At 42.1% G+C, this 24,227-nt stretch overlaps 1 protein-coding gene across 2 annotated transcripts; it reads right to left on the reverse strand.

Annotated features, from left to right (window-relative positions):
- Positions 1 to 1,879: 1,879 nt before the first annotated feature.
- Positions 1,880 to 3,678, reverse strand: LOC136355929 (uncharacterized). 2 transcript variants are annotated; one of them, XM_066309228.1, is made up of 4 exons: positions 3,589 to 3,678; positions 3,392 to 3,485; positions 2,498 to 2,916; positions 1,880 to 2,414 (listed from the first exon to the last, which is right to left on the reverse strand). In XM_066309228.1, the coding sequence occupies exons 3-4, from the start codon at positions 2,792 to 2,794 to the stop codon at positions 2,106 to 2,108; spliced, it is 606 nt and encodes a 201-aa protein (XP_066165325.1). In that variant the 5' UTR covers positions 2,795 to 2,916; positions 3,392 to 3,485; positions 3,589 to 3,678; the 3' UTR covers positions 1,880 to 2,105. The 2 variants fall into 2 exon arrangements, with proteins under 2 accessions (XP_066165325.1, XP_066165326.1); XM_066309229.1 differs by having other exon boundaries at positions 2,498 to 3,485.
- Between the last annotated feature and the right edge of the window lie 20,549 nt (positions 3,679 to 24,227).

Consider the following 24,227-nt stretch of genomic DNA (forward strand, 5'->3'; position numbering starts at 1 on the left):
TAACCTAGACGCGGCCTCAGTGATTAGTGATGTGTGATGGCTCCTGGACCTACAAATCCACAATGAGGAGGATGGCTCTTGTTAGCTTGGACTTACGTCCCTCCAGTGCAGAAACAAGCAGGAAATGCGACATGGTGCGTGTTATCTTTGTGCCGGCAAGGTTTAAATTTGCCCCCTACTGGTTTGGAACGGTTCATCCACTCTGCGCATTTTTCATGACCCCCAAGCTTGGTATTTTAGGTTCCGTCGAGATGAGGGAGCTTGCTTAATTTCATGCGCATCTTCAGGATTTAATTTTAACAGGCGTTTCAAGAGAGTCTTGCAGATGTCAATTGGATGGATGTGGCTATGCTATTCCCGATGCCACCTAATTCGACACAAGTTGTCCAAACATGGATGTAGAGAAACTATATATACTCCCTCCATCTAATTTCGGTAGTCATATTTTATCTTGGCACAATGACCAAGGATAAGTAATTGTATTTTATCATCCATTTTAACATGCTACTAGTTATTTCTCGTAAACAAGCGATTCATTAATAGTAAAGTTCTCGATGCCCATACAGCCAATCTTGTGTGGAAAAGTAGAGAATCACGCATTCAATCTGATAAAGTCATTAAGAGGATAGGTGGTTGGATTGAAATATGCCTATCAAAAAATAAATCTTTAAGATTTGGAAATATTCCTATCAAAATAGATAGAGTATTTCAATGTTAATTAGAGAAAGAGTAAAATACAGTAGCGGCCCTTAAACTTGCGGGCGGATGTCATCCAGGTCCACTAACTTGCAAATCGTGTAATTAGGCCACTAAACTTTCTAAATGTACCATCGCCGGTCCAAAATGCCGTTTGACCGCGGTCGCGTCGACGTGGCATGCCACGTGCATAGCTGATCTTGCCCGCACCGTGCGTGACACACCGCCCACGCCTTGTCATTTTTCATCCAGGTCCCTCTCTTTTTCTCATTTGATTTCCACCACTGCTTCTTCTTCCCCGGAGCGCCCAAAATCTGAGCGGCGACTAGGGATGCGATTGAGGGCAAGGTTTGGCGGCGGAGCAGGTCGCGGCAGGTTCGGCGGCGGAGCAGGTCTCGGCAGGGTTCGGCGATGGAGTATGTCGTGGCAGGGTTCTTCGGCGGAGTAGGTCTTGGCGGGCTTCGGCGGCGGAGGCGATGGCAGGCTCGAGCTCCAGTAGGAGCACAACACGGGCGGCGACGGAAATATCCAGGCAAGGTAAAACCTTTCCATCTCCCATTCGGTACCTGGAGAGTAGTTTGTTGAAGTCAGTTGGTTTATTCATTTTGAATGTGCAGAATGGTGGATGCAAATTATGGCAGTGGTATGAACCAGGGACAACGCCGTATTTGAAGCAGGTTTTGAATGATTTAGTCAGCACTGTTCGTGAAGTGAAGACAGAGAACTCTGAAATTAGAGCATCCCTTGCCAACTCAAGAGCTGTGATTGATGGACTTGTGGCTCATTTGCTGAAATGGCCTGTAGAATCAAGATGTTAGAAGAGAGTAGACGATTTATGTTGTCAGTAATTGTTGGTTTTGTAGTAGTCATATTTGCACTATTGCTTCTTAGGTAGATACCAAAGTTTGATGGATATGGATGTATTGGTGCTGGTGTGTTTTGTGTCAGCTAATAAGGCACTTGAGTGACCTTTTGTGTATGCTGAATCTGAACCATGTATGAAAAATGTATGCTAAATGCTATTATGTGAAGCTGAAATATGAGATTTTGTTCTGAAAATCGACATCTCTAATTTTTTTTCAGCAGACAACTGTTATTTTGCTCTAGCTTATGAAATGTCCTGTAAAACATCATCTGGAAATAGCAAACATGCATCATGCATTACAGGCAGTAATTTCCCATATTCATCACAATACCAAATTTCTGGCATTTAGTAGTATTTCTAGTACTACATTCAGTGAACACATGCCTGGCATCACAAAATTCCCATGTTCTATCACATAATAGCCGCAAGTTTGGCAGCACAAAATCAAGCAAGCATGCCCATGAAATCCATACAGGGTTCAAATTTTGGCATAACAAATTACTACTAGCACTAAAGGACCATCAAACATATGGTCTAACACATATCACTTGTTTGTAGCAGTAGCTTTCTTCCTGGGAGCTCTGTTCTTTGAAGTAGTAGCAGCAACTCCTGAAACTCCTTCAGTTGTACACTTCCTTTTGTTGGCCCTAGATTTTCCCTCTTTTGTTGCTGTGGTCATAGGGGTAGATACTACAGCTGGCTGGTTTGAAAGGATGTACTGGTTATCTGGGAGAGGACCATGTGTAGTTTCCATTTGACTCACTTGTGATGATTCCTCAAACATCTGTGCAACCATAGGATTAGGAACTTGTGATAGTAATTGGTCATATGCAGACTGAGATTGGGTCAGCACCTACAAGTTTACAAAGGTAATTAAGATAGAGTTATAATAGGGTAGTGATAATAGAGTGATAAGATAGAGTATTGTTTCATTACCTCTGCTGGTTCTTGCTCAGATTCATGCCACTCTTCTGTAGAACTTGCAGCTGCGATCCTACTTGTCTTCAGTTTGGGTCTGAGTCCAGCCTTTCTCAGTGGGCACCCTTTCTTGTTATGTCCAGGCTCTTTGCAGTAAGAACAGTGCATCTCCACACCATGCTTGGACATTTTAGGCCCATTTTTTCCCTGTACCTCATGTGGTGCTTTCCTCCTAGACTTAGGTGGTCTGCCAACCTTTTTCTCATATATTGGAGGCTTCACTTCTGGCCCATTCACCTGAGCCCACTTAGTCATATCATTGCAGGGCCAAATGTTAAATGCATATGCAGGGTGGAAGAACTGACTCAGCACTAATTCTCTCACTCCTTAAGCATGAGATAGCATGGTTACAAGGGATGCCTGTCAGATCCTATCTCCTGCAGTCACAATGTTTAGCACTAAGGTCAACAATGTACTAGAAATTCCTATCTTCCACCTGAAAAATCCCTTTCCCGGCTAGCAAAACATAACATGTGTTTGCCATATCTGCATTTTTCAGTACTTTCTTCCTGATCTTGGGGCATATAGGCCCATGCCATTGCTCTGCCACTTCTTTCTGCTTACTGTAATGCCTACACATTAGTTGGCTTTTGATCTTTTCAAACATACTCAGGATTGGCAATTCCCTAGCTTCTAAGATGTACTTGTTGAATACTTCACAATTATTGTTCAATAAGATATCACACTTAGGGAATTCACTGAAATAAGCTCTGACCCAAGTTTTAGGAGGCATCTTTTGAAGCCACTCATATGCATCCTGATTAAGAGATTTCATTTCTTCCATGTTGGCATTCCACTCAACCTCTTAACTTGATCTAGCACATGCCCGTAACTGGTTTTTCAGATTCTCACCTTTGAAATGTACCTGAAAATTGGAGTACAGATGTCTAACACAGAATCTGTGTTCTGAATTAGGGAAAATCTGTTGGACAGCTGGTATAAGACCCTGTGTCATGTAAAAACAAACATAAGAACAATTTGAAATATGTCAGATTATAAGAACAAAACTGTTATGTAACCTATAAGACAAAAATAAAGAACAGGTATACCTTTTGCTTATCAGTCATTATTGTCCATGGGTAGGTATTGTCAATGCCCAGGTCTTCCTTTAGGGTTTGTAGAAACCATCTCCAAGACCTCAATGACTCTGTCTCAACCACAGCTATTGCAATTGGATATATGCAATCATTAGGGTCAATACCTACTGCTGTTAGGATCTGTCCACCAAATTTAGTCTTGATGTGGCAACCATCCAAACATATCAAAGGCCTACATCCACTCAAAAACCCTCTCTTACATGCATCAAAGGACATGTAACATGTGCTGAAACAACTATCAACCAAGTTCAAAAAGAAGCAACTGCCTGGATTAGACCTTCTTAGCTCAGCCCCATAGTTCCACAACTGATCTCATCACCATATATGTCCTTGAAGGCCAATCTCCTTGCCCTGGCTAGCTTGCTTCTAGATGGAGTCAGATTCCATTCTAATTGGACTAACTTTGCAAACCCTCCAAGTGTCATCTTATCATTTGCTCTAAAAGTTTCAATGTACTTCTCAGATAGCCATTTAGCAGTACACCTTTTTAGCACCCATTACTTCTTACATTTATGCTCCCTAAGATATGTCTTCACCATCATTGACTTGGACCTGCTATCAAATGATGCATATAAGTTCCATGGGCAACCCTCAACACAGTGGGCCCTAAGTCTTTTTTGCTCATTCCTAGGCATCTTGATGTCCACTCTAGCCTTCAAACTGTACTCTGTTATGGCCTTTTTAAGTACTTCTACTGAAGGAAACACCATGCCAACCTTAAAAACTGGGTTCTTAACATCCTCTGCCATGAAAGCCTTAAACTTTAATCTCACTTCACCATCATCATCTGAATCTGGGAGCTGCAAATCTTCATCATCAGTGGAAACTTCCTCCCCATCAGAATTTCTAATTATTATTTCTTTCCCCTTCAACTGACTGCCCTTAGCTTTCTTCCAAAACTTTGCCTTGCAGTCAGATAAGTCTTCAACACCCACATCAACATTGTCAACATACAAGTCATCATCTGCATCTGATATATCATAGTCACTATCCATAAAATCTGGGTCATCTTCTAAGCTACCATCACTGTCACTGTCATCTTGTTTGTTTGGCACCTTCCAATCAGCAGTTGACATCTTCCTAGGACTAAGTGTCACGCCCGGAATTTCTATCCAAAATTCCAAACGCTTACATGTGTGTGAACCCTCGTCCAGGAATTAGCCGAGGCACACAATAACAAATTGATAATAGAGTACAATTATTACTCTAATTAATAAGCGAATAAAATGTCATTACAGAGGTAGATAGTTCCTCTCAATCAATAAAGATCTAAGCAGCGGAAAAAAAAAAGATAAACGGCGCAGACGACTCCACTCCACAGGCAGCTTGACCAGGGCTATACCTAATCCTCCACACCATCAGCATCACTGTAGAACTCTTCCTCTGATGAATGATTGCAAGGTGAGTATATGACATACTCAGCAAGCCACGCAACAAATATGCAAGTGCACAGGATAACAAAGGATGGCATAGTAGGGTTTCATTTGCATAAACAACATTTAATAAACATTTCAGAATTTAATAAAACAGTTAAGTAATAATTAAACAATATTAATCCAACACTATACAACATACCCTGTTGCATAGGCCCAACCATTCTGAACAACCATCCCGGCTGCACAGTTCTATCTCCAAACCAGGAATATACCATTCCAAACCAGGAGCTAATCAAATTATTACCAGTTATAGCATCTTTTATTATGATGAGAAGTGTGAGACTAATCACGAAAGACATTGTTAGACCCGCCCATAACCGCGGGCACGGCTATTCGAATAGTTTTACTCTGGCCAGAGGTGTACCACTGTACCCACAAGACACAGCCCCACAACATGTCACCATGTGCCTTAATACCACCACGGTACCTCGGAAAGGAGCTGTGACAGTACCCCTTGCACAACACAATCCACCACAGCGCACCTTTCCTGGATCATAATCACCCACTTATAAACAAGGCATGGACTCCCCAGCGACCCCCGTGGGCTTATCTCTGCCACTTCTCAGTCTGGTGCTCCGCAATGAACCATGCTATACAAAAGGTAAAGTCGTTGCCCATGCTGGCTTATGGTTGGCACGGTTAATGTTTCACAACCGAAACTCGTAAACCGGTCCTTAATTGTCATGAGCACGACTCTCAAAACCATGTGCTCACAACCCACCATTATCAAGTTTTAGTTGGCAAGTAATTAATTAACCAATCACGATTGACCATCGTGAACTATCATTAAGCCATCATTAAGTAATAAGTTATCCCAATAGTGTGCTAATGTTTCTAAGCATGGCTAAGCAATCATATCTAATATCTAGCTGAACCAATATATAAAGCCCAACTAGTCAAGTTATAATAACCCAAGGTATCAAGGAATAAAGTAATCAAGAACAAAAGGGCTATAACAAACAATAGGTTAATTCCACCCAATGACATTCGAAAATAAATGCAATTGTTGAATAGAAACAATAACTTTAAACGGGATCAACATGCTCAAAGGGTTGTTTGGGATCTGTGTGACTTGCCTTGCTGGCCTTGGAACTCTTCAAAATCTTCTCCTGCAAAAACAGACTCTCCGGAAACGTCGGAATCTAAACAGAAAGGAGCAAAATCACCAAAACAGCACATAAGCAAGCATGAACAGTACATGTGGATATTTTTAACATGTAGATCTCAATTTTAGAAAAATTTAGAGACTTGAACCAACTAAATCCGAGCTAAGATGAATTAGTTATGAATTTTTAAAGATTAAATCGGATTAAATCACTTATATGGATTTTAATTGAATTATGACGCAATAATGAATTATTTTTGAAAAGGAAAAGGGAATTATTGCGTCAGCGGCTAGGGTTCGCGGTGAACCGGGTGCACGGCGGCGGCTCACGAAAACGAACGGCCGAGATCTTTCCATCCAAAACGAACGGCCGAGATCGACCGGTCCACAGCCGGACCACCGAAGACGACGACGATGACGTCAGCGGTGACGTCACCACCGGCGGCGGCTCGGGCGCGCAAACTCGCCAGCGAACGACGACGCGACGACGCGAACGGAGGACACCAACACGTAGAGGGCGACGCAGCAAACTCACCGGTGACCAAAACAACGGTGGAAGATCAACGGACAGCGACGGCGTCGAGGAAGAAGCGGCAGCAACCTTCGGCTTGACGACGACGGCGGTGCTCCGGCGACCTACGGCGACGGCGGAGGGGTGGACGAGATCGGCGACGGCTTGGTGACCATGACGGCGACCTCCCCGAGCAGCAACGACGACCGGAGCGACGGCGGCGCACGGCTGGAGCTGCGGCGGCGACGGCGGCGCTAGGCTACACGATGCTAGGGCTCTACCGGCGACGAGAGGCGAAGGCGAGGGTGGCGGCGGGTAGCGGCGGGCTTGGGGGTCCTTTTATAGGAGCAAGGAGGCGGCGGCGAAGGCCCACGGAGATCGGCGACACGAAGGAAAGTCTAGGGTTCGGAGGAGAGAGATCGATCCGAATCGAACTCGAATCCACGGATTTCCAAACGATTTTAGCCGACGATTCCAAAAGAGAAAAGGTAGAGGAGATCCCGAAGATTATTTCCCCTCTATTGATTTCACCGGAGAAGGAAAGGCGCGAGCAAATTTGGAAGGAGACGGCGGCGCGGCTCGGCTAGGGTTCCGGCCGGGCGACGACGCGAGGAGGACGACGAGTCCGACAGGTGGGACCCACCTGTCAGCGGCTGAGCGCGCACGCGGGCGGCTGCGGGCGGACTGGGCCGGCTTGGGCCGGGGAGAGGGAGAGAGAAGGTTTTGGGCCGACTTTCGGCCCAAAGCCAAAAGAGGATTTTTAAAACCTTTTCCAATTTAAATTATTCATTAAATGTAATTCCATTTATTAAAAATACTTCCTTAGCTCAAATAAATCCCAGAAAAATCTAGGAATTATAGAGTTAAGCAAAGTATTTAATAAAATTTTATCTGGCCCCATTTTATATTGGAATTTATTAATTAAAATTAGATCTTCTCTTCTAGGCTTTTTAAAATAAATTCTAATAATTCCAATTAAACAACAATTTATATATTTAGGATTTTTAGGGTGTGACACTAAGCACCTTAGGCAATTCACTAATAGGATTAGCTACTACATCATCCCAATCTACACCTGCAATTGTGTCACCCTGATCAAAGTAGATAATAAAATTCTTAACCTTGTGCACAACTGATTTCATCACTTCAAAGTCAGCCCTAGTAGATATAACCCTAAGGCCATCTTCAAGAGTCTTTCCAGGGAGCAACCAATAAGCCTTAAAATCTGGAGTCATATCATACCCAAGCATAGCTAAAAATTCATCCAAACAAACAATATCCCATGTTCTTGCTTCACAGTGGTCAATCCAATTTATCGTTTGATCTACATATGCCCTGTTGCTACCCTGACCAACAAAAAAACCACCATGGTGTACCTCAGCGGTGAATTTACCATCATCAGGACCTGCATTGCAATCCTAATTAGAGGTATTACTCTCATGTTCTAGCCTACTCGAGAACAATGTCAGGATAATCATCCTACAGGAAAAAATAACATCTTTTTGCATAATCAGACGCCATATTCCTTTGTATCTATCTACCAACATCAATCAGTGCATGCTAACCTTGCAGATTAATGGATGAAATTTTGAAGTTACACTCACTGTACAACGGAGGCCCTTCCCCTTCCAGGCGGAAAATCATGCCGCCTCCCCGCGATTATGCCGGCGGGAGGCCGCAACAGCCAATCTCGCCTCTTTGCGCTTTCGCTGGAACCCTATTTCTCCGGCGATCACTCCCCTCACGATCTCTGCTGCACTCTACGCTAGGGCACTCCGGGGAAGACGAAGCAGCAGTGGATGTCGAAAGAAAATGAGAAAAACAGAGGAGCCTCGATGAAAAAAACAAGTATGGCCAGTGTCACACACGGTGCGCGTGAGAAAAGGCATGGTGCGGGCTAGCTCAGCTGTGCACGTGGCATGCCACGTCGGAGCGACCGCGGTCAAACGGCATTTTGGACCGGCGATGGTACATTTAGCAACTTTAGTGGCCTAATTACACGATTTGCAAGTTAATGGACCTGGATGACATCCACCCGCAAGTTTAAGGGCCGCTACTGTATTTTACTCTTAGAGAAACTATCTAGGAGTGACAAAAGCATCAGCTTCCGAATTTAATTCTGCCCTTTAATGTTAGATGTTTTTTTTAACTAAGCTTCTGTCTATTATATCAATTCCCTATGTACATGGATTGACAACAGCGACATGGTATGGTTGATTTTTTACAGTGAGACTTACTCCGGTCTATCAAAAAGTACCTCAAGATACTGATATCTCATGCACTAGTGGAAAAATACTTTTTACTCCCGGTTTAGAACCCTTTGTAGTCCCGGTTTTCCAACCGGGACTACGAATCCGGGACTAAAGATCGCTATCTTTAGTCCCGGTTGTAAAAGGGAGAATCTTTAGTTCCGGTTGGTGTTACCAACCGGAACTAAAGAGGGGAAGCGACAGTTCCTCGAGATCTTTTTTTTTATTTTATTGTTGATTTGCTAATGGCTAGTGTTAATCCCTGTATTTTCTCCCGAATCAAATGGGATGCACATCCCCAAATCAACATCCCAAATATTAAGTTACTTATACACACAGATCAAATACATCACAAATCCTACACACAGATCAAATACATCACAAATCCTACACACAGATCAAATACATCACAAATCCTAAAAAACTACACACAAATTAAATACATCACAGATTATACAAATTATACATCATATCTCATATCCATGCGATGCAATGAATCACAAAATCTAAAAAATTATACATCCAGTGAAACACAAATTACAAAAAAAAAAGAAAAGCAAACGAGCCGGCGCCCGGCCGCCGCCGGCCGCATGCCCGCCGCCGCCGGCCGCCGCCCGCCGCCACGCGCGCGGCCGCGCCGCCACCACCCGCCGCCGCCGGCCTCATGCCCGCCGCCTCCTCCCCCCGCGAGGCCGGGCCACCGCCGCTCGCCGCCGGTCGGCTGATGGAAGAGGGAGTAGAGGGGAGGAGGAAGGGCCGGCTAATGGGAGGGAGGAGAGGGGAGGAGGAGAAGAGGAAGGGGAGGAGGGGAGGAAGAGAGGGGAGGGGAGGAGGAAGAGGATTGGATCTGAGAAGAGGAAGAGAGGGGATGTTTCAATCTTATCTAAATATCTGTCTGGGACTTAACCGATCAGATGTGGGAGAGAAATATTTACTTCCGGTTGATAACTCCAACCGGGACTAAAGATCGATCTTTACTCCCGGTTGGTACCGGTTGGTATCACCAACCGGGACTAAAGTGGTAATCTTTAGTCCCAGTTGGTAGTATAAACCGGGACTACCTCGACCCCCGGACATCTGACAGGAGATGAATCGGGACTAAAAATCATCTTTAGTCCCGATTGATACCAACCGGGACTAAAGATCAAATTTTTTTAACTGGGACTAAAAATCGTTTTTATTCCCGGTTTTTAATGGAACCGGGACTATTGTGGGATTTGGTCGACCGACCAAAAATAGTTTCTCCACCAGTAATGGTATCAAATCGTTTCCGATTATTAGATATAGAATGGGCATTGTTAGATTCAACGATCGGAAACGATTTGATACTGTGAGGTACCGGTACATTAAGACTTTTTTTTTGACCGGAATAAATCTCTTATACACTACACTAACACATGCAAGTGCTCCCCCAGGTCATTAGTATAAAACTAAAAAGGTGCCACAGCAACCTGTACTGTTCTGTTGACTGGTTTCACTGCTTGCCTCAAAGTGGTTATGGGTGATGAACCATGTGCTAAATGAGCGTGCAACCTTCGAATTGATTAAAACATTTCGCTTTGATTTGTATGGGCCATGTGAACAAAGAACTGGATTGAGCATCATCCCATGGGGGCCGCTGGGCTAATATGACAATGGAGAGCAATAGGAATGCAAGCAGCCTGCATGCTAGCTTAAGCTATGGAGCCACATTAATACTATGTACCAATTTCTTCGAACCGGTATCTATTGGTACTTAAAGGTACCGCTTTTTAATTCTTTTTTCACCTTGTGAAGGTGGGAAACGGTCAATTGGTGCCGGTTTTAAATGAACCGGCACCTATAAGCCGTCACTTATTAAGGTTTTTATAGTAGTCGAAGGAAATCTGGAGATTAAGGAGAGAATAAAGGAGGGAGGGAAGAATATAATAAGTGAGGTGCGTTATCTCGGTCTTTTCAGATCTCTTTACACTCCGGGTATGAAAATCGATTTTGCAGGCATACGCTTAATTTGCCAATTAGTCTACTTAAGAATTTGTCCACAAAACTCGATATTCGCAAGAGGTTAATAACCATGGAAACTTGGTGTTTTTGGAAGCAGCTATAAGCGGTTATTTTTCTCGTCCGCCTACAAAATAAATGGGACGTGTTGTAAAAAAAAAAAACTTTTTTGAAGTATTGTGGGAGGCTAGGAGTATTTTGTGCACACGGTCGCCAATTCTATGTTTTACTCTTCCTACCTTTCAAGCAAAAGTACATTATTTTTCCATTTGAGATGAAGTAGAAAAATTAGGAGAAAGTAATGTGACCGAAAAGAAAATTACGAGGGAGAAAAAAAAGAGAGAAGAAAAATAACTTTTGACGGTATTGGTTTAGTCGTGCAAGCCCTTGTGGGAAATCCAATTGAAACGACATTAAGACGAAAACAGTTCGTACATCTTTCTTTGTTTCATTCATCTCAGAATTACCATTCACTAGTACTGCCATCCCATTCTCGACGGGCAGATGCATGATATAACTTAAGACAATATCAGTTGATTGTGATGAGCTAGATCGAGGCGCGCATCAAACTGTCAAGCATGTAGAAGCCTTATTTCCTGGAGCTAAACCATGAGTCCCAATGCCTCCCAATACTAAACTAGCCCCTTCTTTCTTGTTACCTAGGCGCCATCATATGGCTACCAGTGCCGCTTGCAAATATGCATGGATGACTATATATTTGATGATTATTTTCTCAGTAAAGACATCCAACTTATATTATAAGTACTATCCCTATCTGATATTGCCTCGTACTCCCTCCGTCCCAAAAAATGACAAACCCTGAGTTTCCGTGTCCAACATTTGACCGTCCGTCTTATTTGAAAAAAATATGAAAAAAATTAAAAAGACAAGTTACGCATAAAGTATTAATCATGTTTTATCATCTAACAACAATGAAAATACTAATTATAAAAAAACATCATATAAAACGGATAGTCAAATGTTGGACACGGAAACTCAGGTTGTCTTTTTTTTTTTTTTTGGGACGGAGGGAGTACGTGTTTCAATCTATAGCCATATGTGTAAGAAGTAAACTGCTACTGTCCTGCGTGGGCTGTATGCTTTTGCAGGCTGCAGCCAGCGTCAATGCTCCGAGTTTGCTGCATATGTAATATACTTTGCATATTTCTGGTGCTTTATCAACTCAATACCATGCATGTACATAGTGAAAGGCCTGCAAACTTTTGAAGTATTTGCTTCAGCTGCGTATTATTTATGCTCCAATATGTTTAGCTCTGCGTGTACGTCCATTATAGACGTAGAGACCGGGTTTAATTTTAACACAAATTTTAATGCTCCCTCCGTTTCAAAATGTTTGACACCGTTGACTTTTTAAGCACATGTTTGACCGTTCGTCTTATTCAAAAAAATTTGTGAAATATGTAAAACTATATGTGTACATGAAAGTATATTTAACAATGAATCAAATGATATGAAAAGAATAAATAATTACTTTAATTTTTTCTACAAAACGAATGGTCAAACACGTACTAAAAAGTTAACGGTGTCAAACATTTTGAAACGGAGGGAGTATATCTCTATGCAATGCAGAGTATTATAGTCAGACCAAAAAGAAGCTCACTCCTCTTTGCTAAACTTTTTCACGTTTGCTATGCTAAATTTCCTAGTATACGCGAGCTCGCTCTCTAACTCTTAGCAACTTCTTGCTACTGAAAATAATGAAGCCTCCAAGTACTCAAATATGTGCCGCTGCTCTCCTCTATTGCCCGCAGAAACTAGCATGACCAAACCTAGTACTAGATTTCTCTGCAATATCGTCCCTTCCATGGAGTAGTTCCAGCTCACACAGGCCTCTGCGTCTCTTGACCACATACAACCAGCCTGCTGTCTTGGATGAGGTATGTAGGCTGTATTTAGTTCCTGAAATTAGGGAGAAGTTTGAGGAAAGTTGGTAGTTTGAAAAAAAAAGTTAAGAGTTTATGTGTGTAAGAAAGTTTTGGATGTGATCTGATGTGATGGAAAGTTGGAAGTTGAGGGAATTTTCATGTGAACTAAATAGGGCCGTATAGCCAATGTTGGGCACACAGGGTCATAATCATGTACATATAGCTATATTCCCTCTACACCAGAGATGACACATATCTACTCTTAGTACGGACCTTCATCCAACAAGACTCATTAACTCTTACCAAGGAAGTATCATAAAACAGGCGTGTAGGACAATTCCTGATGCCTCTTAATCATAATTACCTTTCTCAGGACTAAGATTAATCTCTCAACCATATTCTAAGACCAAAGATTTCAGTAGGTGCTCTACTCTCTGTACTTATTTGGTTCTTTTTGTCAGCAAGCTGGTCTTCTCTGAATTTTGGTGCAGGCGTGCAGCCACTCCATATATATTGCTTGTTGGCTGCCTAAGGAAGATGGAAAGTTCATTAAGGCTATCTATGTATTGCAGCATCAGGTATACAGGAGAAAGATTAAGAGAAAATCCCCTATGTACCCATGAAAGTTCACCTAATCCCTTCTATACCCTTGAATTTTGCTCAATCCCTTACATACCCCTGAATTTTAGTTTGGATCCCTTCCATGCCCTTTCTGCTAGTTGACCGTTAGTTGACCGTTAAATTCTTTTGAAAAAGTCCATTTTGCCCTTTGCTATGAAGAAACATAATAAATTAATGAAGTATACTGTTGGAATGTAAAAATTTATTGGATGGGACTATTATATTTATGAGTATGTGATGCACCATATTATTTGTGACAAATTTACTTTTACATATGATATAAAAAGTTGATACTTATTTATTATTAGTTATTAAAAGTTCTTTTATGTAGCATATGTGTTTTCATAGTAATACAACAGATTTGTTTATTACTTCAGAACACATATGCTAAAAAAAATCTGTTAATAACTAATAAATAAGTATTAATTTTTTATGTCATATCTAAAAGTATATTTATCGCAAATAAGATGGTGCATAACTATCTCATAAATATAATAGTCTCATATAACAAATTTCTATGCTCCAACAATATACTCTATTAATTTATATGCTTCTTTATACCATAGGGCAAAATGGACTTTTTCATAAGAATTTAACGGTCAATTAACGGTCAACTAGCGGAAAGGGCATGGAAGAGATCCAAACTAAAATTCAGGGGTATGTAAGAGATTGAGCAAAATTCAGGGGTACAGAAGGAATTAGGTGAACTTTTAAGGATACATAGGGGATTTTTTCAAAGATTAAACAAGGCAGTAATTTCAGACATCCTAAAATGAATTGTGTGAGAGGACGATAAAAACGCCATTTCGATCCATGACTCGAACTACCAGCCATATAGTGATGAGCGCTCTCAAAATTATGCAAATATATATACAACGTTTTCTTGGTAAATGCAACTCGATGCCTCCCAAAATTACAATAGATCTGGTTAATGCAGCAACATAGCGCATGCAAAGTCTACTTGACAAGCTGAGAGAACTATTAAGGTTTTGTGTAGGCTATCTATCACTATTTTGACGTTTGATTTTGCCTTGATATTTACAGCATAACACACTTTGCATTTCACTGGTAATTCATATCCAACTCATGTGGCAATACATTTTTTTGGAAGACTACTGTGGCAATACATTATGATTTAGTCCGTAAGAACCTAAGTGTCTAATGAACAATGTGCGTGTAAAATTTCTCAGTACTGTTTACAATCATAGCAATGCATAGGCTGCACGTCTTGGTGACAAATATGAGCAACCGTTCTAAACAACGGTGTTTCTAGACCACTAACATTGTTTGGCCATTTTACCAGATTCTAGAGTATGCTGTATCTATCATCCAGAGAACTGTTATAAAACCGGCCCCGATAGCACATCGAGAACCAAACATTAAAAAAACGTCATGGGAGATCCAAACACGATGATGACACCGAGACACGATATTTGTTAGCGAGGTTCAGCCGAAGCCTACATCCCTAGGACACTGATTACGGGCGCTCCTCCCCGATCCGACATATTATAGAGTATCAGAATTACAATGTCTCACGGCCGGACGCTGCCGGTAGCTGCTCCCTCTCAATATGCTAAGTCGTCATGCGTATTTAAGAGAGATTCTAAGATAGAGTGTGGCTCTTATTCTTTTCTGAACACGTAATATAACTCTAAGTTCTAAACCGTAACCGACTTTGTAAACATATTCGACGCAAACTCTAACAAGAACTATATAACAGAATTTAGAATCCTCCGAATCCTAAGCTTGTTAAGGTCTGTAAACAATTAAAGATCGATATATCAGAGGATGCCCCTTAGTATACCCAATTTATTAGCAAGAGGCCAGCGCATACGTGCATGGTGAAAGGCCTCAGTTTTTTTTTAAACAAACTGGCCCTTTGTTTATACTGCTTACAATCTATTCTCCAATATATTTGTGGAGAAAAAAACTTTATACACCTTACAAAGGTTGCCACTTCCCTTCAATTCATTTGTTTATACTGGCCTTTTGTTTATACTGCTTAATTACTATTTATTATTTGTACTGCGCACCACTTGCAGTCCAGGTTACCAAACATTCTCATTCCTGGTTCCCAGATGTACCTATACCTTGTGTTGTAAATCTTATTTGTGACTTAATTTAACAGGAACGACCCCGCATTGCAAATTTCCTGCTTTTTCCTGTGATTTCTGCAAAGTTGCCCAAGAGGAAATCCGGAAACTTAACAATCATATTTTGCCGTTTTCATAGGTTTAGCTGCATTTCTAGTTATCCAAATACACCACAGAACAGCAATCAAATTCTTCATATCCTTCTTATGGTTACGAAACCAGCCCCCCACGAGTGATGACGAATATGCTCCACCCATATTGAAAGTACTATCAACTACATTCCAAATTAACAATTAAGCAAATAGGCATTTTAGAAACAAGGATTGATGTATAAGAAGATGAATACGTATTGCATGACACGAACATTTTCTAGCAAGTACATAGGGCATTTATAGCAGAGCCATAAGACGTTTGACGGCATTCAATCTGCATATATTGTGTCTTTCGTAAAGTTGTATATGCACGTACTGCATGACTCGTTTGATTGCAAGAACAGAGTATTGCTTGCTGATCCTCTCAATCCGCCGGTGTCGAGAGAGAGAGAAATAGGAGGAAATTAAAGCCTGACCCTAGTCATCTACTCACTGATGCCACGGGAAGGGGGGAGGGGTCACCGTCACTGCCAGGGGTCGCCAGCGTCTTGGAGAGGGGAAGAAAGCCCCAGCTAGCCTTGTCAAGCTAAGAGGATAAACAAGAAAGCTGGGAAAGAGCATCTCGTCCTGTTTCTAGAGGACGAAGTTGACCAAGAAGGAAGAAGCAGGTTAACGGAAATCTTAACGGCGATGACATGGTTTTAATTTGGCAAAAATATTTTAACAATTATATGTACCCAATTGGTGTCTCGCAACGCGATCATTGTAAGAGGGGGATGCAGCCAGAAACGAAACAGCAAGCATGCATGGTTTGAAATGGTTCTTCGCGTGCTGCCTCTTTCATGGACCAACGAGCTGCAGGCAAGCTATTTCCATGCTCTCGAATAGTTGGCCATCAACTACGAACTTCCCAGTCATTTCTTGAGTTTCAACTGAACAATCGGAGCGATTCAAAGCCTTGAGTAGTGACTCAAAGAGGCTAGAGTAGACTAGTCCTGATGCCTCCTAATTCTACGCAAGTTGTTGATAAAAGATTGTATAGCAGAACCAATGAGTTGCATGATACATTTCCAAGGTTGAGGATAATTAGCTAGCTCGTGCCTAGTGACAGTCACATTAGGATTGCTGGCCTTTTGTCTATATATCTACCAATAGCACATAGCACTATATAATGTCCCACATATGCATGTATTGCCATGGACCACAAAATAGTTATGATAAGTACTTTTCACTATTCTTGGGACACATTGTTAAATTATACCAGTGCAACACTTTTTTTAGCAAGCACATGTAACTTATCAGTCCCTCTAATGTACTATGAATTCATTTACAAATTACAACTTTCATTGCATCACACCAATTTGCTGGTAAATTTGTTCGCTATGATTACTCCATCAAGTACGACCAAATATGCATGTTCGAGCTAGAAGGCTCTTAATTTAGCTTTTACCTTTGTTTGATCTCCATATGTAATTTGATGTTTTACACAAATTAACCTAGACGCGGCCTGATCAGTGATTAGTGATGTGTGATGGCTCCTGGACATACAATTCCACAACGAGGAGGATGGCTCTTGTTAGCTTGGACATACATAGATCCCTCCAGTGCAGAATTCATCCAAGAAACAAAGCAGGAAATGAGACATGGTGCGCGTCGTCTGTGTCCCGACAAGGTTTAAATTTGCCCCCTACTGGTTTGAAATGGTTCATCCACTCTGCGCATTTTTCATGACCCCCAAGCTAGGTATTTCAGGTTGCATCGAGATGATGAAGCTTGTTTCATGCGCATCTTCAGCATTTTTACAGGCGATCCATTAGAGCCTTGCAGATGTCAATTGGATGGATGGGGCTATGCCACTCCCGATGCCACCTAATTCTACACAAGTCATCCAAACATGGAAGCAGAGAAGGGCTAACCAAATGTGCATCATATATATATTTCAATGTTAATTAGAGAAACTATCTAGGAGTGATAGAAGCTTGAGCTTCCGAATTTAATTCTGGCGTTTGGTTTGTCTTTTGTTTTAAAAAAACTAAGCTTCTGTCTATTATATCGATTCCCTATGTACATGGATTGGCAACAACGACATGGTATGGTTGATTTTATACACCCTACTACAGAAACGGTTTTTACATGCGGGTGAAAGAGATTTTTGCATGCGGTTAGCACAACCGCATGCGCCAAAAGGTATGTCAAAATCGGTTTTTTCGCATGCAAAAACCGGCCGCATGCAAAAATAAATTTGGCGAAAAAAATAAAAAACAAAAAACCCCTAAACCCTATCCCGCTGCCCACCGTCGGAGCGCTAATCCGCCGCCCCACCACCCGCCATCGTCGCCGGGGTCAGATCAGCCGCCCCCACTTCCAGTAGTCGTCGCTGCCCCCGGATCGACTGTCCCCACCACCGGATCGATTGTCCCCACCGCCCACAGTCGTCACTAGTCGTCGCCAGGGTTAGACCAGCCGCCCGCAGTTGTCGGCGAGGCCGGATCCGCCTCCCGTGGTCATCGCCGGCACCGGATCGGCCACCCTCACTGTCCGCCGGTGCCGCATCCATCGGCCCCGCCGCCTGCGGTTGTCACTAGCGCCGGATCAGCCACCCCTGCCTCCTACAGTCGTCGCTAGCGCCGCATCCGCCACCCCCTCTGTCCTCCGTCGTCACCGACGACGGATCCGCACAAGGGAGGGTCCCCAGCGCCTGATCCATGCCGGGTGGCACCGCCCGAGGCGGCCGAGCCGCCAACTCGATCCCGCTCGGTGATCCAATGAGTGAGGCTTTCAAAGAACTACAACCTTTAAAGTAGTTTGTCACCCACCAGCTCAGTAACCACCACACAAGCGTTGGCAACGCTTGGCCTCCACCCAACCACACCAGCGCCCCTCCGTCGGCCTACTTTTGAACAACCGCAACACCCCACCAGCTCGCTTCATCCCACCGTTCATCCCATGAGAACTGGCCTAGGCCTCCTCCGTCCCGCCACCCGTCGGCCTCCTTGCCATGTTCAACCAAAGGAGAACCTGTGACTGGACAGCGTTGCTTCGGCCTCCTGAGCTTCCCTCGCTGACCAGTAGTCTGCTCAACTCAACCGAAAACCCCGACGAAGAAGGGGAGGAGCTCATGGAAAGGGGAGGGTGCTGACCGGAATGGGGAAGACGACCCACCACCGCCAGCTCCCTTTCCACAACCGCCTCTCCCTTGCGCACTGTCACCAGGGCAGCATCGCTGAATCCGACCGTTGCACGAGGTCTCCAGCCGCGCCGGCACCACCACAACCGTCAGGCATCGGTGCCCCAGCCTCCCGATGGCTGCGCCTACTCGCCACTGGCCTCGATGCCACCAACTGCCATTGCTGCGCGAGGCGCCGCCGTCGCCACTAGTCGCGGCGGCTTTGAGGCCTCCCGGTGCAGTCTCTGCGCGAGGGCCCCGCTACCGGCCGCGACAGCATTGAAGCCACCCACTGCCGTCACTCATGGCCTCTTCACCATGCTGACAATTGTCGCTGGCCTCGACAGTCTCCAACTGCCACGGGTTGTTCCGACCAGATCCGACGCAATAATGCTAGATCCACACGTGGGGTGCCCGGATCCGGCCACACCGGCACCGGATCCACTGCTCTCCGTGCGCCGAGTCACCATCCTCATGCTAAGGCAGGTCGCCACTGGGTACAGGCCTCACCACCACCCTCCCGGCTGGCCGCTTGGTTCTCCAGCAGCGCACTCCGGCGGCGGCGATGGGAGGGACAGGAAGGAAGCGAGGCAGCAATGGGGCTAGGGTTCGCCCCCCTTGCCACCCACGTGAGAGGACAGCGTGGCATCTTGATCTTGCACGCCCGCCTTTCTCTTTCATCCAAGCCAATCGGGGAAGCCCATTCATGCTATTTTTTTGAAGTCGACAACATCGTCAATAGGAAGGTACCAAGCCGGTGATAGGAGCATTGGTGCCCATGCACAACCGTCTATATATTAATCGATGATATTTCTTTCTCATAGTGCTATCTCCCCGCCACCTAGGTATAAATTCCAAAAAAATGCATTGATAGGAGCATTGTTTCGTTATTGTACTTGCCATTAAGATAAAGATTAAGTACGGGCACACAAAATGATAAAGCTATTAACGCATTAATTAAGTTTTAATTCTTTCAAAACCTGAAAGGATTTATTTGATATTTTAGAGCAACTTCAATATAGAAAAATTTTCACACGAAATACACCGTTTATCAGTTTGAAAAGCACGCTGATAAAAAATGAATCTGTATAATCGAAAAAAAACAGGGCAGTCCATGTACACTAATTTGTCAGATATGTCATAATTAAAGTATTTCTACCATTCTTTGAAGGCCCATGATCGATCAAGAAAGCTAGCAGTAGTTAATTTTCTGAGCAATTTAGCATCCATGATGTTGGATGGTAAAATTGCTCTAATTTTCTCGTTAATTCCATAGAGTCGAAGGCCGCGAAGAAGTTTGCACGTTTAAAATCTACCAGTTGTTCAACAAGGCTGATATAACAATTCAATTAATGTTTTACTTTGCACATAGCAACTAATACCATAAAAATTAACCTAGGCCCTTCCACACCATTATTGAGCTATGAGCCTATGATGACATGTACTCCTACATATCCACCATTAGAGCAAGTATAATAGTGAGCTATAAGCCTACTATAAACTTATGTGGAGGAGAGATGTAACAAAAAGTTAAGGGTGTTGGCTCTCATGCAAGAGCTAGCTTAACACAAGCTCCAAGACAAATATAATTAATGTATAAGTGAGAGATAGAGAGATGAGAAGAAAATTATAGCCAACCTTATAGCTAATCTATTAAAGCAAGTATAATAGTGAGTTATAAGCCTACTATAAGCTTAGGTGGAGGAGAGAGGTAGTGAAAAATTAAGAATATTGGCTCTCATGCAAGAGCTAGCTTATCACAAGCTCCAAGGCAAATACATTAAATGTAATAAGTGAGAGATAGAGAGAGGAGAAGAAAATTGTAGCCAACCTTGTAGCTAATCTATTATATATGTTGACTTTAAGATGGACTAATAGTAGGAAATGGGCTCTATTATTATCCTTGCTCTTATATGTGCTGGGTTTAAGATTGACTAATAGTAGGAACTGAACTCTATTATTATCCTTGCTCTTAATATGATTTCGCTAGCATAGATATCCAGGCTTGCAGCGCTGAACTCGGGAACATGTACAGGAATGCAATGAGGCACGACGTGTGCCTCAACAGGCCGAACACTATCTTGCTATGGTTTCAACTGTTTCATCGTTTCCTTGCATTTTATATTATATTACCCGCAACCTATGCAGTCTAGATTCTGCCAATGATGAGGCTTGTTTCGATGTTGCCAAACATATGGCCATCCAGTTGCATTTCACCGGCGATTCTTGGGTAACTGGTGAAAGGACCAATCTGAGTTATGGGGCTACGACACTCCTGATGCCTCCCAATTCTACACAATCTGCCCAAGCATGGATATAATCCGGAGTAGCAAGTTTTCATTGGCAGCAACATGTTTGCTCCTGCCCTCTCTTTAGTTATGAAGTCTTATAGAGATCGTGATGACAGCTCCCAATCCTATTTGACTATGCTATACTTTATCCGGTTAAGTTCTCCTAGATTGATAGGAGTAACTGAATTACCTTTCAAGGCTAGAGTTATGCATGGTCTATTTATATATTGCTTCGACTAGCTAGAGTACTCATCAAAGAAAGAAGTAAAAATATCATATATCAATAGCATGCGGTAAGTTCCTATATATGCATTCGCTTGATTAAGTATATTTAGAATTTTCAGGCCCTATATTTTCTCTTATGCTTATACTTATCAGTCGAATTTGAATTTTCAACCTTAAGTTTAGAGTTGATTTGAAGGTTTTTTTCATCAAAGTTTATTTTTTAGCCTTTGCTTTTAGATCGTTCAGAACACATATATAAAAAGTTTTATTCACAATTTATTTTTCATTTGCAAGTATGTCATTTGGCTTTTTCCTCGAATAAGCGAAACAATGGACTGATGACACCTTGTAAGACAAAGGGAAAATATATAGTGCAAACCCACACATATAGTGTAAACCTAAAAACTACCGTAGTATCCACGTCACCTCATGTTTAAATATGGGAGTAAAAATTTTAGTCAAGGTCAAATCTCATACGTCTATTTTTAGATCATATGGTAGGTTACAGGTTTGCACTACATCTTATAAACCGATTTCAGGGTCCGATCCCAAACGTTCCATTGGGCCACGTGTCATCGTGTGTTGCGCTCAGTCGAGATTCTCGGATGGAGAAGGTGCCACGTATTCGCACCCCTCACACAGCCGTTAGATGAGAAATCAACGTTAGAGGAGGGGGTGATAGCAACTCGATTTACGTGGACTGCTCCGCCTGGACATGCACCACCTGGGGGAGGGAGAGGCGACGCCGGCGGAGGGGGATGGAAGCCCCCTTGCGCCTCCTCGATGTGCTCGAGCCGGCCGCCTCCTCGCTTCAGGGGATGTCGATCGAGGGCGAGAGTGGGGGGGAGAGGAGGCTGAGCTCGGCAAGGAGCTGACGCTGATAGCCAGCGACGGATGGAGCAGTTGACCGGCGGGTGGATTTGCTCGTCATCGCCGCCATCCTGCGCCGCGGGAGGTTGCTCCCACTGGTCCCTGTGCCTGCCGCTCATGCGCTCCTGATGGTTCATTCCCGTCTCTGCTTGTCGACTTGTGATTATGGGATTGGAAACGAATGGTCGTGGCCTGGTGGAAAACGCTGCTCTTTCCTAACATGCGCAGCAGTAGTACTCTGATCTGCGTTCCTTTTCCTTTTTTTTTCTTTTCTCATTTAAGGCTGCATTAAAATGACAAATATAGTACTATCTATATATAAAAATGACATATCAGATGCCCCTATATTACTTATAACCTATTGGTTGCCCTAATAACTCAAAGTTAAAGCTAAAATTAAAATTTTCAAACTTAATTTTGAAGTTGATTTTAAGATATTTTCAACGTTGTTTCTATTTCAGTATTAACTTTTAAGTCACTAACATACATCTATAAAAGCTTTAATTAAAAATTTATTTTTATTTTAAATAAGCCGTTTTGGTTTATTAGGGAATATGGATAACCGATGAGTACATTAATCTATGTTCGACAGTGTGAGAAGGTGAAAAGAAAATCTTGTTTTCCGCATGCATGCTACCCGAACCAATTGATGACGTATGTTTTCTCAAAAGAAAAATTTATAGGAAATTTACATAAAGAACATATCCATTTTCTTGATTTAAAATATTAATCATCATTAATCATACGCTAATGACTTAATTTTGTGTATCATATCATGGTTCTCTTTTCTCATTTACTCAAACACACTTTAAGTGGTAGTTATTTTGGGATAAATTTTAAACCTAAAAGGGAGAATTTTTTAAACGTATGGAGTAAATTAGAATGCAAAGTGGGCTCAGAGGGTATCTATGTAATTAATTTTCTCATCTATGGGTTCCATAGTAAAAAAATGATAAACCGTGTGATTTTTGCAAATAAAAATAATAGTAAAATTCACCTTGGGCTACTTTTTTTTATCACCGGCGTTTCAAAGCACATTGAATCACCCTTTAACTAATTTTTTCACTTTCGATCAGATACTTTTACCTTAGCATTTTGTACCATCCTTAGTTGTTTTATCCATATACATCTAAACTGTCATATATCAAAGAAACAATCTATATACAATCAAGGGAGTTTATTGACGAATAAGAGCAGAAGTACTCAAGGTCATTCATATGCATGAAAAGAGAGTAACAAAGGCAATATTACCCGATCCAAAGTGAAAACATTTGGTTAAAGGATGATCAAATGCGAAATATCGGTAATAAAAGGTGACCCAAAGTAAAATTTACTCCAAAAAAATTATCTAGAAAAGTGATCTTAAAAGCATATTAATCCATTTTCATGTTTGAAATAATTAATACCCATTAATTATACGCTGATGACTTATCTCATTTTGTGCATCTTATCATTCTTCTCTTTTCTCCTTCAATCAAATAAGCCCTATTATTTATTTTAGGACAATTTTTAATTTGGTGATGGAGGGAGTAAACTAGAATGTGAATATCGAAGATTTGTTAATTATATCGAAGATTTGCTAAATGGTATTGCATGTGAAGCGTTTACATAGTTGGCCAAATAAAACATTCTGCATACTACCACATTAATATTTTCTACTTGCTTAGATTTTTTTTGCCAGTTTTTATTTATCTAAGTGTAATATGTTTGTCAAGAAATAAACATTTCCAGAATTTTTTCCCAAATGGAAATATTCCACATTTTTTTCAAAAAGAAATATCACAAATATCACCGATTATTGTCGCTTCGTTTATTTTTACTCCATCTCATATATATAAGAAATCAAGCTAATTCTAAATAACTCTACAACATTTTTATATCCTAAAAAGTATAAATATTCACAAGGTATTTTTAGTTGGTGCGCCAAAGGCGCACCTATTTTCTAGTATTTTCCTGACATAGAGTCATGCTTCGATAGAAATGATATTAATTACAGTTCACAAATGTTCTTCCCCCTGTTGTATGCCCTTGCCCTTGGTGTAAGCAACAATGGTTGAAATGTTTAT

The sequence above is a fragment of the Oryza sativa genome, chromosome 4, assembly GCF_034140825.1.
Source record: "Oryza sativa Japonica Group chromosome 4, ASM3414082v1".
NCBI classification, from domain to species: Eukaryota; Viridiplantae; Streptophyta; class Magnoliopsida; order Poales; family Poaceae; genus Oryza; species Oryza sativa.